A 15,726-nucleotide genomic window follows, 5' to 3' on the forward strand; every position below is an offset into this window, starting at 1 on the left:
TGAGACTTCTTACCAGGTTAGCACTGCCAGGGGAGACCTTCCCCTCCCCTCCCACCCCAGTGACCCAGTATGTGGGGCCTTCCCCTCCCCCACCCAGTGACCCAGTGTGTGGGGCCTTCCCCTCCCCCACCCAGTGACCCAGTGTGTGGGGCCTTCCCCTCCCCCACCCAGTGACTCAGTGTGTGGGGTCTTTTTAATCAAATCCTCGACCAGGTCGAGCAGGTCCTGGGGGATATCAGCCCGTGGCCGGGTGGGCTCAGCCTCATCGACCTCGCCCGTCCCAGCCTCCAGTGTGTCTGACTTGGTGACGAGTGACTGGATTATACCGAGTGGATCCTCCGGCCCTCCCTCAGGCAGGGGTCCTCACACATCCCCGGGAGGTACAGGCCGGATGAAAGGGATCTGTCTCACCCTCCCGAGGAATGGACGCCCCCCGCTGACAGTGTGTGATAATGGGAGGGGGGCAGGATCCGCGAAGGACACCAACCCCTCTTCTACAAAGGATCAAACCCACCCCACCACCACCCCCCCCCACCCCTCCCCCAATAACACCTACCTAAAATAGTCTTTATTTGGATGAAGAGATAAAACCCTCATCCTCCTGGATTGTTACTGTCCGGGGACAGATTTTCAGGGGTTCTGGGTTTTTACCCCCATCAGTAATACCTGGACTGAAATAAGGATAGAGTTTCTCAGTGAATGTACCAGTGAAAGTGTAGATATGGGACTTGTTATCCGAGTTATAAAAGGACACCTTCCCTCCCTCATAATCCAGACAGACTCGAATCTTTCTCGGATTCACACTCAGATCTAAACGTTTCCATGATTTCTCAACAGCCCAGTATTTATCCCCCTTTCTCAGTGTCATTGTCCAGAATCCGTTATCTGGAGTTAGAGTGATTTTCCGTTTCCTATTGATGGATTCCTTGGCCACACCCACATCCCACTGAGTCTTGTTTCCCACATCCACCTTCCAGGAATGTTTCCCTGATGTGAATCCCTCTGATCCCAGGACACAGACACAGGGATCAAATCTCTCCGGATTGTCGGGGAGCTGCTGCCGTTTCCTGGTGTATCTCACGGTGCTCAGGTCCTCAGACAGGAGAAGTTTAGGATGGGCTGTATTAGGGTCGAAGGTGACTGGAGCTGAGAACAGATGGACACGGATAAAATGTTAGTCACTCTCACTGTAACTTTCACAGCCGGTTAGTGATTGGGAAAATCAGCAATGATCCAGAATTAGAAATTCATCCCCCGGGGAAGAGTTTAAACAGCGCACAGGGGAAAGGGGAAGACACTGCCCGGGGGAAGGTTTTACCCGGACACCACACCTTGCAGTGAGGCTAAGATAACTCCATTGCAGAGGGAGCAAAATGGTGACAGGCTGGGGGCAGTGATAAGACCGAAGGCCTGAACTGTATCTGTAATAACTCTGGAACAGAGAGAGACAGAGTAAAATGGGCAGACAGAGAAACAGGCAGAGTGATAGAGACAAAGAGAGACAGGGAGCCTGGACAGAAAGTGACAGACAGGCCAAGAAATAAAGATTGTTGGAGAGCAAGAGGGTGGGAGAGAGTGGAGAGAAAAGGGGAGAGCGAAATAGCGGGAGAGAAAGAGAGTGAAAGCAAGAGAAGGGGAGATAGAGAATGGGGGAGAAGGAGTGAGTGATGCTGGGAGAGATAAAGGAACAGAAAGAGAGAGAGTGAGAGAGACTTGAGATGTGGGCAATGAGAAAGAAACCTAGACAGAGAGGCAGAGAGAGGGCTGAGAGTGGGAGAAAAAAAAAGAGATAAGCAGAGAAAGAGTGGATGAGAGAAAGAGAGGAGGGAGAGAGAGAGAGAGAAAGAAGCAGTGATGGAGGCAAAGAGGGGGACGGACAGAGAGGAAGAGAGACTGATCAAGAGAGATAGGGACCGAGATAGAGAGGGGAGAAAGAAAGTTTAAAAGTTTATTTACTAGTGTCACAAGTAGGCTTATATTAACACCACAATGAAGTTACTGTGAAAATACCCTAGTCGCCACACTCCTGTGCCTGTTTGGGTACACTGAGGGAGAAGTTAGCATGGCCAATGCACCTAACCAGCACATCTTTCGGACTGTGGGAGGAAACCGCAGTACCCAGAAGAAACCCACGCAGAACGGGGAGAAGGTGCAGACTCCGCACAGACAGTGACCCAAGCTGGGAATCGAACCTGGGTCCCTGGTGCTGTGAGGCAGCAGTGCTAACCACTGTGCCACCGTGCCACCCTGGGAGGGCACAGAAGGAGGGCAAAATTAACAGTGAGAGAGAGAGAGCTTGACAGGTAGAGAGTGCAGCTGACAGTGAGAGAAACAGAGAGAGGGAGAATCACAGACTGGAAGCAAGTGTGACAGGCAGAGAGAGTACAATTAACACTGACAGAAACATAGTAACTAGAAGCAGGAGGAGGCCATTCGGCCTTTCGAGCCTGCTCTGCCATTCATTTTGATCATGGCTGATCATCGAATTCAATATCCTGATCCCCCTTCCCCCCATATCCTTAGATGTCTTTAGCCCTAAGGGCTGTTGCTATTTTTTCTTGAAATCACACAACATTTTGGCCTCAACTACTTCCTGTGGTAGTGAATTCCACAGATTCACCATTCTCTGGGTGAAGAAATTTCTCACCTCAGTCCCTTATCCTCAAACTATGACCCCTAGTTCTGGACTCTCCCACCCGCAGGAACGTTCTTTCTGAATCTAATCATGTTAGAACTTATAAGTTTCTGTGAGATCACCTCCCACTCTCCTAAATGAGTATAATCCTAACTGACTTGGTCTCTCCTCATTTGACTGACCTGTCATCAGCCTGGTAAACCTTCGCTGTACTTCCTTGACAGCAAGGACATCATTGTTGTTTTAGTATGAACTAATACAGTGTTCTGTTATTTTAGTGATTCTCTGGGGTGGCAGAGTAAAGCTTGATTAGGAACTCTATTTTCTGCCTTGAGGATATATTCTTATCTGAAAACTGCTGGTTTATATTTCTGTCCATAGGTGTTAGAAAGCTGGAAATCTAGTATCACATGAGCACATTTATTTCAATGCTAGTTAATTCTGACCCTATGGGGTTGCTTCTAAATTGGAACAACAGAGATAGATAGCTGTTAAGAGTTAAACTGTGTCATGTTTAAGTCTTGTAGCTGGTAAAAGCTATGCCAGTTCTTTTTGTTATATTCTAACTGTGTTCTTAAATAAACTTTGTTTGTGTGTCACTTGAATCATACCTGGGGTGGAACACATTATGCTCACTAGTGCCAAAATCAAATGTAAAACTGAGGGTCTAGGCTAACTTCACAGAACACCTTGGAGTTTCTGGCCTGGGTCTTAACAGTGTCCTCGTGCATCAGTCGCTGGAAGTAAGAGTGCAGGTACAGCAGGCAGTAAAGAAAGCAAATGGTATGTTGGCCTTCATAGCGAGAGGATTTGAATATAGGAATAGAGATGTTTTACTGCAGGTTTACTGTGTAATATTGGTTAGATCACACCTGAAATATTGTGTGCAATTTTGGTCTCCTTATAGACACTGGCCACACAAAACATTTAACAAATCCAGTTATTGTTAGACAGAAAAATCAAAGAAGGAACAGGATCTCGTGCCAGAATAACCAGATGGACTTTATTGCTAAGTGGGAAAAACATTGAGGTAAACAGAATGGATGACCCGAAACTCACAGCTCATCTTAACTATCCAGGAGAAGCCCATACTTGTGCCATACAGGGTGTTTGGGAAACTGGGGGAGGATTCAGGGCAGGAATCCACCCTGAGGGATGAGATCTTTATGTTGACGGCTCTAGTTTTGTGGAAGAAGGAAAAAGAAAAACAGAATGCTGGATTAATGATCCACAAAGGGAGGTTGAATGAACAATATCCCTTCCTGATACTGAGTGTCCAGCAGGTGGAGCTGGTCACTGTGACTATATGATCTGACAATTCTGTATTTTAACAGAAAACTGACTGAAGTAAAATTTAATCCGTTACAAATACAATTATATATTTATTATAAAGAGACCGGTCCCTTCTACTAATAATAGAGACAGCTGTTTAATAGCTGGCGTCAGGAAGCTCACACCCACCTGTATTAATCACCATCAGCATCTTTTTTCTCACTCTGTACTGCAGTGAGCCAATGTACTTCCCCACATTTATTAAAGGGTAAACCTTCTGTGGCTCTGGGAGAGTTTGCTTCACTCTGAAACAGGAGATAAAGGTCAGTGTTGGATCATTCCAGACTGGGGGAGAAATATGTTAGAAATAAAAATCACATCAAGAGTGTAAATTTTACCTTTTCTGTATATCCGGAAATTTCTGTGGAACAAGAACAATTATTACTGTTTGTGTTTGGAGAACATTTTATCACAAAAAGTGAAGTAAGAGACTGGATTCCACCGAAAAGTACATTTTAAATATAGAAAGTTATTGGACTGCCTCTTCCTGGACTGTGAGTTAAGTTTAATGTTTAAATTTATTTATTAGTGTCACAAGTAGACTTACATTAACGCTGCAATGAAGTTACTGTGAAAACCCCCTAGTCGCCACACTCCGGTACCTGTTCGGGTACACTGAGGGAGAATTTAGCATGGACAATGCACCTAACCAGCACATCTTTCGGACTGTGGGAGGAAACCAGAGCATTTGGAGGAAATCCATGCAGACATGGGGAGAAGATGCAGACTCCGCACAGACAGTGACCCAAGCTGGGAATCGAACCTGGGTCCCTGGAACTATGAGGCAGCAGTGCTAACCGCTGTGCCACCGTGTTAATCCACAATATTACAAATGACTTGATCTTACTGCAAAACACAACTCAGAATTACAATCCAATTGTAAAATCTTGACAAATATCCAATTACTGGAATTAATTATTGTTTAATGAGATTCACTTTAATGTTTTCATTTTATAATTTGTATGTCTCCTGGAGACAAATGTTTCTGTGAATCTGTCCCAGTGTTATCCAATAGAAATCACTGACTATTCTAGAAAGATGGGTAAATCTGCGATGTTAGTTTTAACCTTCAACTTTGGGACTCATCAGACTTGTATTTGAATCTTTGTCTGCAGTTATTCTACAAACAGAGTGTCAGAGCACTCTGTATAAGCTGAAATGCTGAAGCATACAGAATGAATTCTAATGTCAGCTACACTTGCTGAGATCTAGGGGTACATGTTCATAGCTCCTTGAAACTGGAGTCACAGGTGGACAGAGTGGTGAAGAAGGCATTAAGCATGCTTGGTTTCATCAGTCAGAACATTGAATACAGGAGTTAGGACGTCTTGTTAAAGTTGTACGAGACATTGGTAAGGCCACACTTGGAATACTGTGTGCAGTTCTGGTCACCCTGTTATAGAAAGGATATTATTAAACTAGAAAGAGTGCAGAAAAGATTTACTAGGATGTTACTGGGACTTGATGGTTTGAGTTATAAGGAGAGGCTGGATAGACTGGGACATTTTTCCTCTGGAGTGTAGGAGGTGACCTTATAGAGGTCTATAAAATAATGAGGGGCATAGATCAGCTAGATAGTCAATATCTTTTCCCAAATGTAGGGGAGTCTAAAACTAGACGGGCGGCACGGTAGCACAGTGGTTAGCACTGCTGCTTCACAGCTCCAGGGACCTGGGTTCGATTCCCGACTCGGGTCACTGTCTGCGTGGAGTTTGCACATTCTCCTCGTGTCTGCGTGGGTTTCCTCCGGGTGCTCCGGTTTCCTCCCACAGTCCAAAGATGTGCGGGTTAGGTTGATTGGCCATGTTAAAATTGCCCTTAGTGTCCTGGGATGCGTAGGTTAGAGGGATTCGTGGGTAAATATGTAGGGATATGGGGGTAGGGCCTAGGTGGGATTGTGGTCAGTGCAGACTCGATGGGCCGAATGGCCTCTTTCTGTGCTGTAGGGTTTCTAAGATTCTAGAGAGCATAGGTTTAAGGTGAGAGAGGAGAGATACAAAAGTGTCCAGAGGGGCAATTTTTTCACACAGAAGGTGGTGAGTGTCTGGAACAAGCTGCCAGAGGTAGTAGTAGAGGAGGGTACAATTTTGTCTTTTAAAAAGCATTTAGATAGTTACATGGATAAGATGCGTATAGATGGATATGGGCCAAATGCAGGCAATTGGGATTAGTTTAGGGGTTTAAAAAAAGGGCAGTATGGACAAGTTGGGCCGAAGGGCCTGTTTCCATGCTGTAAACCTCTATGACTCTATGAGTCACACTGAGCTCAATGGGAAACCAGCTGAGTGGGAACTCCATTGTCAGAGAGAGCGGCTTTCAGCTGAGATGTTAAACCGAGCTCTCTTCTGTCTGTTCAGCTGAGGGTAAAAGATTCCAAGAAGAGCACAGGAGTTCTCAGTGTCCTGGTCAACATTTATCCCTCAACCAACACTGTTCAAATAGATTAATGAGCATTTTAATACACAACAGAGAATTCACAAAGTGACTACTCAGGAAGCTCACTGAACTTCCTGGGAAATTATGAAAATCAAATTTATCTTAATCTAAATGTTTGCAGTGTGAACATTTAATTATAATTATATACTTATCTGTGTATCTGACCCTATGGAGAGCTCTCTCCTGGACGGAATCATTACAGTTCTAGCCAGGGAGGAGCCAAACATTGTAAACATGGGACAGCCACATTTGCAAAGAAGGTGTGGAGAGAGATGAGGTGTTTTTGTTGAAGTTCAATTTGAGCAGCTCTGTGACGCAGGAGTCTGTGCTCCACAGGCTGTTCCCCCAGAGACACACACTTAGACAAACATTAGCTATTGTTGGAGGGTCATCAACACAGTGAACGATGCTCTTTGGTCTGCCTGAAACTTATTGGTCTGCCAGTACAAGTTGTCCCCAACCGAGTGTTGCAGACTGGCACATTCCAAAGCCCAGGACTACGAGCTGAGGGATGCACGAAGACTTAGGGCAGCTGCCACAGAGGCTCAATGGGAAAGGACTTTGTCTGAGACCTTTCAGCCATAGTGAACTGAGGAGAGGAATTGTACAGAACCCCACGGGATGTATGACTTACATTGAATGTACACAGTAAATAGTACATCTATCACAATTGTATGGAACCAGCTCGGAGTGCAACTTGATCTATGTGGACAACTTAAATAACTTTGCACCATTTGTCATGGCCATTTTGAGACAGAGAAAACCAAATGTCACAGGTGATTGGGGTTATTTTTGGTCAGTGAGTTTTATATTCTAGATTTTGATGACACAACCTGCTCATTCTTCAAGACGGTGAAGGAGAGAAAAATAAAGAAAGAGTTACCGTTAAAAACTTGATGTTGTCCTGTTCACTCAGCTCTTGTTCAATATCCTGAACAGTGACTGAAAGCGATGAAATTTCCCCCGTTATCTTCTCAATCCTCTCCTTCATCTCCTGACTCTTTTTCTCTTTCTCCAGTTTCAGATCTTCCAACACAATCCTCTCTTCCTCATGGAGAAACCGGTGAAGTTTTACAAATTCAGCTTTAATCTGTTTCTCTGCCTTTACACTTTGGTCCTTTGGAAAATATCAGTGAGATTGAAAAATCAAATGAGGATGTTTAAAAGGTTGTTCAGCCTGAGGAGTCCTGTTCATATCAAAATAATATAGAGAAAAGCATTCCCAATCCAGTTATTTCACAAAACAAATTATTTACTGAGATGTATATTTGAGTTTTATGCAGAGAAAATTATTCTCTAATGCATTGAGATCTAGTTAATTGATTAAATATAATAGACGATAGATTACCAGATGATAACTTGTTCAGAAGAGAGAGCTCTAACTGGGGATCGAGTCACTGATTTTTCTATTTGGTTTATGATGACTATCTTGGATTTTAAGCCAAAGGTTTTGGGTGACTTTAATCTGCATATAGATTGGGAGAGTCAATAGAGGAGGAATTTCTGGAGTGTATATGGGATGGTTTTCTGGAGCAATACGTTGAGGAACCAACAGGAGAACAGGCCACAAAAACAGAAAATGCTCGAAAATCTCAGCAGGTCTGACAGCTGTGGAGGGAGAATGGAATCAATGTTTTGAGTCTGGTGATCCTTCGTCAGAGCTGGTGACTACAGTGGGGCAGGAACAGACTGACACGATGGGCCTACCGGGGCAGTCGTGTTTGTGGATTTTGGGAAGGAGGTAGAAGTGGACTGTTGAGGGTTGGGAGATTATGAGGTTGGAGGCTCTGGAGGGAAGATCTCCTTAGGAGATGAGGTCATTGACAGTCCTGGAAATAGGGACCTGATGTTTGGTGGTGGGGTCGTTGTCCAGGGGGAAGTAGGAGGAAGCATCCGAGAGTTGGTGCTCAGCCTCTGTGAAGCAGAGATCCGTATGCCAGACAACAACAGCACCGCCCTTGTCGGCAGGTTTGATGACAAAGTCAGGGTTGGACCTGAGAGAGTGAAGTGCAGCAAGTTCGGAAGGAGACAAGTTAGAGTTGTTGAGAGGAGCAAAGAAATTGAGATGGCCGATATCATGCCGACAGTCCTCGATGAAAAGATCAAGAGCAGGTAAGAGGCCAGAGAGAGGGGTCGAGGTTGAGGGGAAAATGCTGGAGGTGGGTGAAAGGATCTGCTGAACGGGGGAGGACTCCTGTCCAAAGAACTGAGCGTAGATCTCAGGATACAGCGAGAACTGCAGTCCGAGGAGCGTTGTATGTCCTGGAGATACCTGTAATCCTAGGTGGATTCTAAAGATGAGGGATGGAACTTCAGTTGGAATTCACGTTGGGTGAATCAGAGATGGAGACAGTCACTGAGGAAGGAAATATGGCTGTGAAAGCAAGTTTTGGCAAACAACTTGTCAAACACCAGGAAAGCAATAATGGTGAAAGAAACAAATGGAAATTCTATCAGAGAGAAGAACAGTGCTTCTTTAGGGAAGGCATTCCTGGAAGAGAAGTGGCAGTGAGTTAAACACTAAGATAAAGGCAAAATACTGCGGATGCTGGAATCTGAAACTAAAACAGAAATGCTGAAAAATCTCAGCAGTTCGCACAGCATCTGTGGAGAGAGAATGGAGCCAAGGTTTCGTGTCTGGATGACCCTTCGTTGAGCTCTGACAAAGGGTCATCCAGACTTGATACATTGGTTCTATTCTCACTCCATAAATGCTGTCAGACGTGCTGAGATTTTCCAACATTTTCTGCTTTTGTTTCAGATTCCAGCATCCGCAGTATTTTGCCTTTATCTTAAGGGTACAGGCCATCTTGGACTGAGTATTATGCAATGAGAATGGATTAGTTGCCAATCTAGTTGTGAGAGAACCCTTGGGGATGACTGACCGTAATATGATAGAATTCTTTGTCAAGATAGTGTAGTTGATTCTGAGACCACGGTCCTGAATCTCAATCAAGGTAACTATGATGGTATGAGGCATGAATTGGCCATGATGGACTGGGAAACATTACTGAAAGGAAAGACAGTGGACAGGCAATGGCAGGCATTTGAGGAACTAATAGCTGAACTCCAGAAGTTGTTTATTCCTGTTTGGCTCAAGAGTCATAAGGGAACTGTGGCCAAACCATGGCTTATAAGGGAAATTAGAGACAATATCAGATTCAAGGAAGAAGCATGCAATTTGGCAAGTTAAAGTAATAGGCCTGATAGGGAGCAGGTTAAAATTCAGCAAAGGAGGACGAAGGGATTGATTAAGTAGGGGAAAATAGAGTATGAAACGAAGCTAGCGGGGAAAATAAAAACTGACTGTAAAAGTCTGTATAGGTATGTAAAGAGAAAAAGATTGACAAAAACGAATGTAGGCCATTTACAGTTAGAAATGGGAGAATTCCTAGTGGGGAATAAAGAACTGACCGAGGAATTAAATTCATACTTTACTTCAGTCTTCACAAAGGAAGATATGAATAATGTACCAGAAGTCCTGAGAGAAACAACTTTTAGCAAGGAGCTGAAGGAAATCAGCATGAGTAGATAAATGGTTTTGGGGAAATTGATGGGATTGAAGGTGGATAAATCTCTAGGGCCTGATAATCCTCATCCCAGAGCACTTGAGGAAGTGGCCCTGGGAATAATAGATCCATTGCTAGTTATTTTCCAAAATTCTTTGGACTCTGGACTGGTTCCTACAGATTGGAGGGAAGCTCATGTAAGTCTACTATTCAAAAAGGGAGGTAGAGAGAATACAGGGAACTATAGACCAGTGAGCCTAACGTCAGTACTGGTGAAGTTGCTAGAGTCCATTATCAAGGATTTCAAAATTCACCATTTGAAAAGCAGAGGTATAATCACACAAAGTCAGCATGGACTAAAGAGACAAAATCATGCTCGACGAATCTATTGGAATTCGTTGAGGACGTAACTAGTAGAGTTGACTGAGGAGAACCTGTGGATGTAGTTTATTTAGACTTTAGAAGGCTTTTGACAAGGTCTCACATAGCGGACTATGTAAAGTTAAAGTGCATGGGATTGTGGGTAATGTCTTGAGCTGGGTAGAAAGCTAGTTAGCAGGTAGAAAGCAGAGAGTTGTCATAAATGGGTCTTTTTTTGATTGGCAGGCAGTGACTCGTGGGGTACCGCAGGAATCTGTGCTAGGACCCCAACTGATAACATTATATATTAATGATTTGGAAGAGGGAACGAAATGCATTATGTTCAAATTTGCAGAGACTACAAAGTTGGGTGGGAGGGTGAGCTGTGAGGAGGATGCAGTGATGTTTCAGCGTGATTTGGACAGGCTGAGTGTGCGGGCATATGCATGGCAGATGCAGTATGATGTGGATAATTGGCATAGCAATAATAGGCTGTCAGATTATTACTTGAATGGGTGTAAATTGAGAGAAGTGGATACTCTGTGAGACCTTGGTGCCCTTGTGCATCGGTCGCTGAAAGTAAGCGTGCAGGTAAAAGTTAAAGTTAATTTATTAGTCACAAGGCTTACTTTAACATTGCTATGAAGTTACTGTGAAATTCCCCTAGTCGCCACATTCTGGTGCTTGTTCGGGTCAATGAACCTAACCAGCACGTCTTTCAGACTGTGGGAGGAAACTAGAGCACCTGGAGGCAACCCACGCAAACACGGGGGGAATGTGAAAACTCCACACAGACACTGACCCGAGCCGGTAATTGAACCCGGGTCCCTGGCGTTGTAAGGCAGCAGTGCTAACCACTGTGCCACCGTGCTGCAGGTACAGCAGGCGTAAAGAAGACAAATGGTATGTTGGCCTTCATAGTGAGAAGATTTGCGTATAGGAACAGGGATGTTTTACTGTAATTGTATAGGGCATTAGTGAGGCCACACCTGGAGTATTGTGTGCAATTTTGGTGTCCTTATCTGAGGAAGGAAGTACTTGCTATAGAAGGAGTACAGGGAAGGTTTACCATTCTGATTCCTGGGATGGCAGGTCTGCCATAAGAGGAGGGACTACGTCGGTTAGGATTATATTCACTGGAGTTTAGAAGAGAGAGGGATTTCATCGAAATTGCAAAAATTCCAAAGCTAGGGGTCATAGTTTGAGCATAAGGGGTAAACCTTTTAGAACTGAGATGAGGAGAAATTTCTTCACCCAGAGAGTGGTGAATGTATGGAATTCACTACCACAGAAACTAATTGAGGCCAAAACGTTGTGTGATTTCAAGAAGAAATTAGATATAGCTCTTGGGGCTAAAGAGATCAAGGGATATGTGGAGAAGTGGGGGTACCAGGATATTGAATTCGATGATCAGTCACGATCAAAATGTTTGGCGGAGCAGGCTTGAAGGGCTGAATGGCCTACTCCTGCTTCTAGTTTCTATGACTCCCTGTCAAGTAGAAACATTTCTCTGTATCTACACTATCAAATCCTGTCATAATTTTAAATAATCCAGATCATCTCACAGCTTCTCTTTTCCAGAGAAAAGAATCACAGCCAGTTTAATCTTTCCCAAAGGTTTTACCTTTTATTTCTGGAATCATCCTTATGATTATTTTTACACCTATTCTACTGCCTCTTTATAATTATTATAGTGATCAGAATTCTGTGCATTGTAATTCTGCAAGTGTTACAGAATGCAGAACAAAATAAAATCAGGAGTACCTGAATGTGGTTTAATGTTTTCTCATAATCCCTTTTCACATTGTCACATTCCTCCTTCTTGTCCTGGACTGGCTTCAGTGAGGTGCGCAGTTCCTCCTGAACATAAACATCAATTACTTTGTACATATTTCGGAAATAGATACCACAAAATTAAATATCATTCTGTTATTCAGCAATTTGAGGTAAACTTTCAGTTTGCAATCTATGTAAAACTGGTGTTCGGGATACTGGGTAAGACATTTTGAGATAAACTCACAAAAGATTCCCAAATGCAAAAAATGGCTACTATTCCCCTGAAACCTCTGGACCATTAATCATCGAAAATCTGGTCTGCCTCCATGGAAATTGTCAAGGATGAGGAAATTCTGACCTGGAATGGAGCTGCCCAGGTCAGGAGTGCAGGTTGAGGACTTGCTACTCACATCCTTATCCCGCACTGCTGGAAATTGGGGGCATCAGGAATGGGTGAGGAATTTTTAATTCATTTGTGGGATAAGGACATTAGTGGTTAGACCAGCATTTATTGCCCATTCCTAGTTACCCTTGGGAAGGTGGTGATGAACTGTCTTATTGCACTGCTGCAGTCTGTGAGGTGTAGGCACACCCACAATGTTGTTGGAGAGGGAATTCCAGGATTTTGACCCAGCAACAGTGAAGGTACGGCGATATATTTCCAAGTCAGGATGGTGAGTGACTTGGAGGGGAACTTCCAGGTGGTAGTATCTGCTGTCCTTGTCTTTCTAGATGGCAGTGGTCATGGGTTTGGAAGGTGCTGCCTAAGGAACCTTGGTGAGTTCGTGCAGTGCATCTTGTAGATGGTACACATGGTTGCCACATTTTGTCGATGGTGGAGGTATTTAATGTTTGTGGAAGGGGTAGCAATCAAGTAGGTTGCTTTGCCCTGGATGATGTCTAGTTTCTTGAGTGTTGTTGGAGCTGCACTCATCCAGGTAAATGATGAGCATCCCATCACACTCTTGACTTGTGTCTTGTAGATGGTGGACAGGCTTTGGAGAGTCGGAAAGTGAGTTACTTGCTGCAGGATTCTTAGTCTTTGACCTGCTCTCGTAGCCACAGTATTCATATGGCGAGCCCAGTTCAGTTTCTGGTCAATGGTAACCCGCAGGATATTGATAGTGAGGGATTCGGCGATGGTAATGCCATTGAATGCGAAGATGTGGAGATGCCGGCGTTGGACTGGGGTGGGCACAGTAAGAAGTCTCACAACACCAGGTTAAAATCCAACAGATTTATTTGGTAGCACGAGCTTTCGGAGCGTTGCCCCTTCATCAGGTGAGTGCAGAGTTGGTTCACTAACAGGGTATATATAGTCACAAACTCAATTACCAGATAATGGTTGGAATGTGAGTCTTAACAGGTAATCAAGTCTTTTCAGGGCAGACAATGTGAGTGGAGAGAGGGTTGAGCACAGGTTAAAGAGGTGTGAGGAAGGAACAGTGCTCTGAAAGCTTGTGACTTTAACCTGCTGTTGTGAGACTTCTTATTGAATGTGAAGGGGAAATGGTTAGATCCTCTCTTGGAGATGGTCATTGCCTGATTGTCCTTAAAACCTACCTCTTTGCAAAGCTTTTGAACTTCTGTTCTGATATGAGTTGATTAACTTCTATTAAATGATGTTTAGACTAAAGTGAAACTCCTTCACCCTCTGTCCCTGGTTTCTGAAGCAGTGATACAAATGGCAATTCATCTAATAAGTATTGAGAGACACTCAAACCCAAATCTATGACTGTTCCCTGTTCAGGATTCTGTTATCTGTTTCAGTGTTTTATTTTACACAGTATCTCCTCACCTTCAACTCTTCAGCAGCTTCTTCCACTGGCAGCATCTCGTGGTTTTGATGATTTTTTGAAGTCTGACAAACGACACAGATGGTCTGATTGTCAGTTTTACAGAAAACTTTCAGCTTCTCCTGGTGACGGCTGCATTCCAGCTGAATTTTATCACCTTCATCAGTTTTTACAAACAGTTCCACGATGTTGGAGAGAGTGCGGTTCGGTCTCAGGTCCTGAGATGAAGTCTCCTTTCTGCAGATGGGACAGGAGGCAGTGACAGCTTTCTCCCAGTACTGGCTTATACAGGATCGACAGAAGCTGTGAACACAGCTGAGTAAGACAGGATCTTTATAAAGATCATGACAAACAGCACAACAAAGTTCATCTTCCATCTTGACAGACTGATCACCTTGTTCTGTGCTCTAAATAAAATGGTGATCAGTGTTCAGTGAAATACTTTCAGTTTCATTTCCTGTTTCCCAGAACAGCATTATAAACCACACCCAGAAAGGGGCGGGGAAAATAAGCAATTTAAATAGCTTGCAGATTAACAAATTTTATTCACTAATTTTGTTCCCTGACAGGCCTCACTCTGTTCTGTAAAAATGTAGATACATTTTTATATTTAATGGACAACAAAGACAGAACAGCTCATCTGGACAGAATTAATTTAAACTGTTCTCAGAGCAGGAGAGAATAAATTATTGCAGTGTAAATAAGGCAATAAATTCCCTTTACTATAGAGCAAAACATGAAAGGTTTACATAGCAAATACAATGAAAGCTGAATTGCTCACTTTCTAGGATGTTCATAGAATCATAGAATCCCTACAGTACAGAAGGAGATCATTTGGCTCATCATGTTGTACCGACCACAATCCCACCAAGGCCTTATTCCCGCAACCCCACACATATATTCTGCGAATCCCCCTGACACTAGGGTCAATTTAGCATATCCAATGAATCTAACCCGCACATCTTTGGACTGTGGGAGGAAACCGGAGCACCTGGAGGAAACCCACACAGTGTAGCAGTCAGTTTAGAACCATTCTTTCTGGTTTTATCACAGCTTAATATGGCTCCTGCTCTGCCCAAGACCACAAGAAACTACAAAAGGTCATGAATGTGGCCCAATCCATCACGCAAACCAGCCTCCCATCCATTGACACTGTCTACACTTCCCGCTGCCTTGGCAAAGAACCCCACGCACCCCAGACATTCTCTCTTCCACCTTCTTCTGTCGGGAAAAAGATACAAAAGTCTAAGGTCACGTACTAACCGACTCAAGAACAGCTTCTTTTCCCTGCTGCCTTTTGAATGGACCTACCTTGCATTAAGTTAATCTTTCTCTATATCCTAGCTATGATTGTAACACTACATTCTGCACTCTCTCCTTTCCTCTCTATGAACGGTATGCTTTGTATAGCATGCAAGAAACAACACTTTTCACTGTATGCTAATACATGTGACAATAATAAATAAAAAATAAAAATAGAAGTTACAGCACAGAGGAGGCCATTCAGCCCATCTTGTCCACACCAGTCTGAGGACACCCAGGTGCCCTTTTTAATCTCTCCAACAATGTAGAACTGTTTGTAATAACTGATAAAGATGATAAAATTCAGCAGGAATGCAGCCATCATAATGAGAAGCTGAAATTATTTTGTAAAACAGACAAACAGCCCATGTCTGTCATTTGTCAGCCCTCCTGCACCCAGCCCAAAGCCCTGTAGCTTACAACATTGAAGGTGCAGATGCTGAAGTGTCTCAGTGTCACATTGTTGGGGGGGGATACTTGGGGGAATCTTATCATTGTGCCCCACTGACTGATTGGGGGGGAGCGGGTGGGGAGTGATGATGATTGTGAGAAAACCGAAAAATCAGATATGCGCCCGATT

At 43.8% G+C, this 15,726-nt stretch overlaps 2 protein-coding genes across 2 annotated transcripts in view; one reads left to right on the plus strand and one right to left on the minus strand.

The window, feature by feature from the left end:
* The window catches only part of LOC144497614 (uncharacterized), a 110,473-nt gene that overhangs the window by 54,379 nt on the left and 40,368 nt on the right, over positions 1–15,726 (plus strand). The window contains exons 8-9 of the mRNA XM_078219055.1: positions 7,422–7,535; positions 8,277–8,515. Of these exons, the coding sequence (XP_078075181.1) occupies positions 7,422–7,535; positions 8,277–8,515 (353 nt within the window). The remainder of the gene's footprint in view (positions 1–7,421; positions 7,536–8,276; positions 8,516–15,726) is intronic.
* Positions 569–14,272, minus strand: LOC144496752 (zinc-binding protein A33-like). Its single transcript, XM_078217272.1, has 6 exons — positions 13,847–14,272; positions 12,037–12,132; positions 7,287–7,520; positions 4,306–4,328; positions 4,097–4,212; positions 569–1,146 (listed from the first exon to the last, which is right to left on the minus strand). Exons 1-6 carry the CDS (start codon positions 14,219–14,221, stop codon positions 569–571), a joined length of 1,422 nt encoding a protein of 473 aa, XP_078073398.1. The 5' UTR covers positions 14,222–14,272.

The sequence above is a fragment of the Mustelus asterias genome, chromosome 8, assembly GCF_964213995.1.
Source record: "Mustelus asterias chromosome 8, sMusAst1.hap1.1, whole genome shotgun sequence".
Classification (NCBI taxonomy): domain Eukaryota; kingdom Metazoa; phylum Chordata; class Chondrichthyes; order Carcharhiniformes; family Triakidae; genus Mustelus; species Mustelus asterias.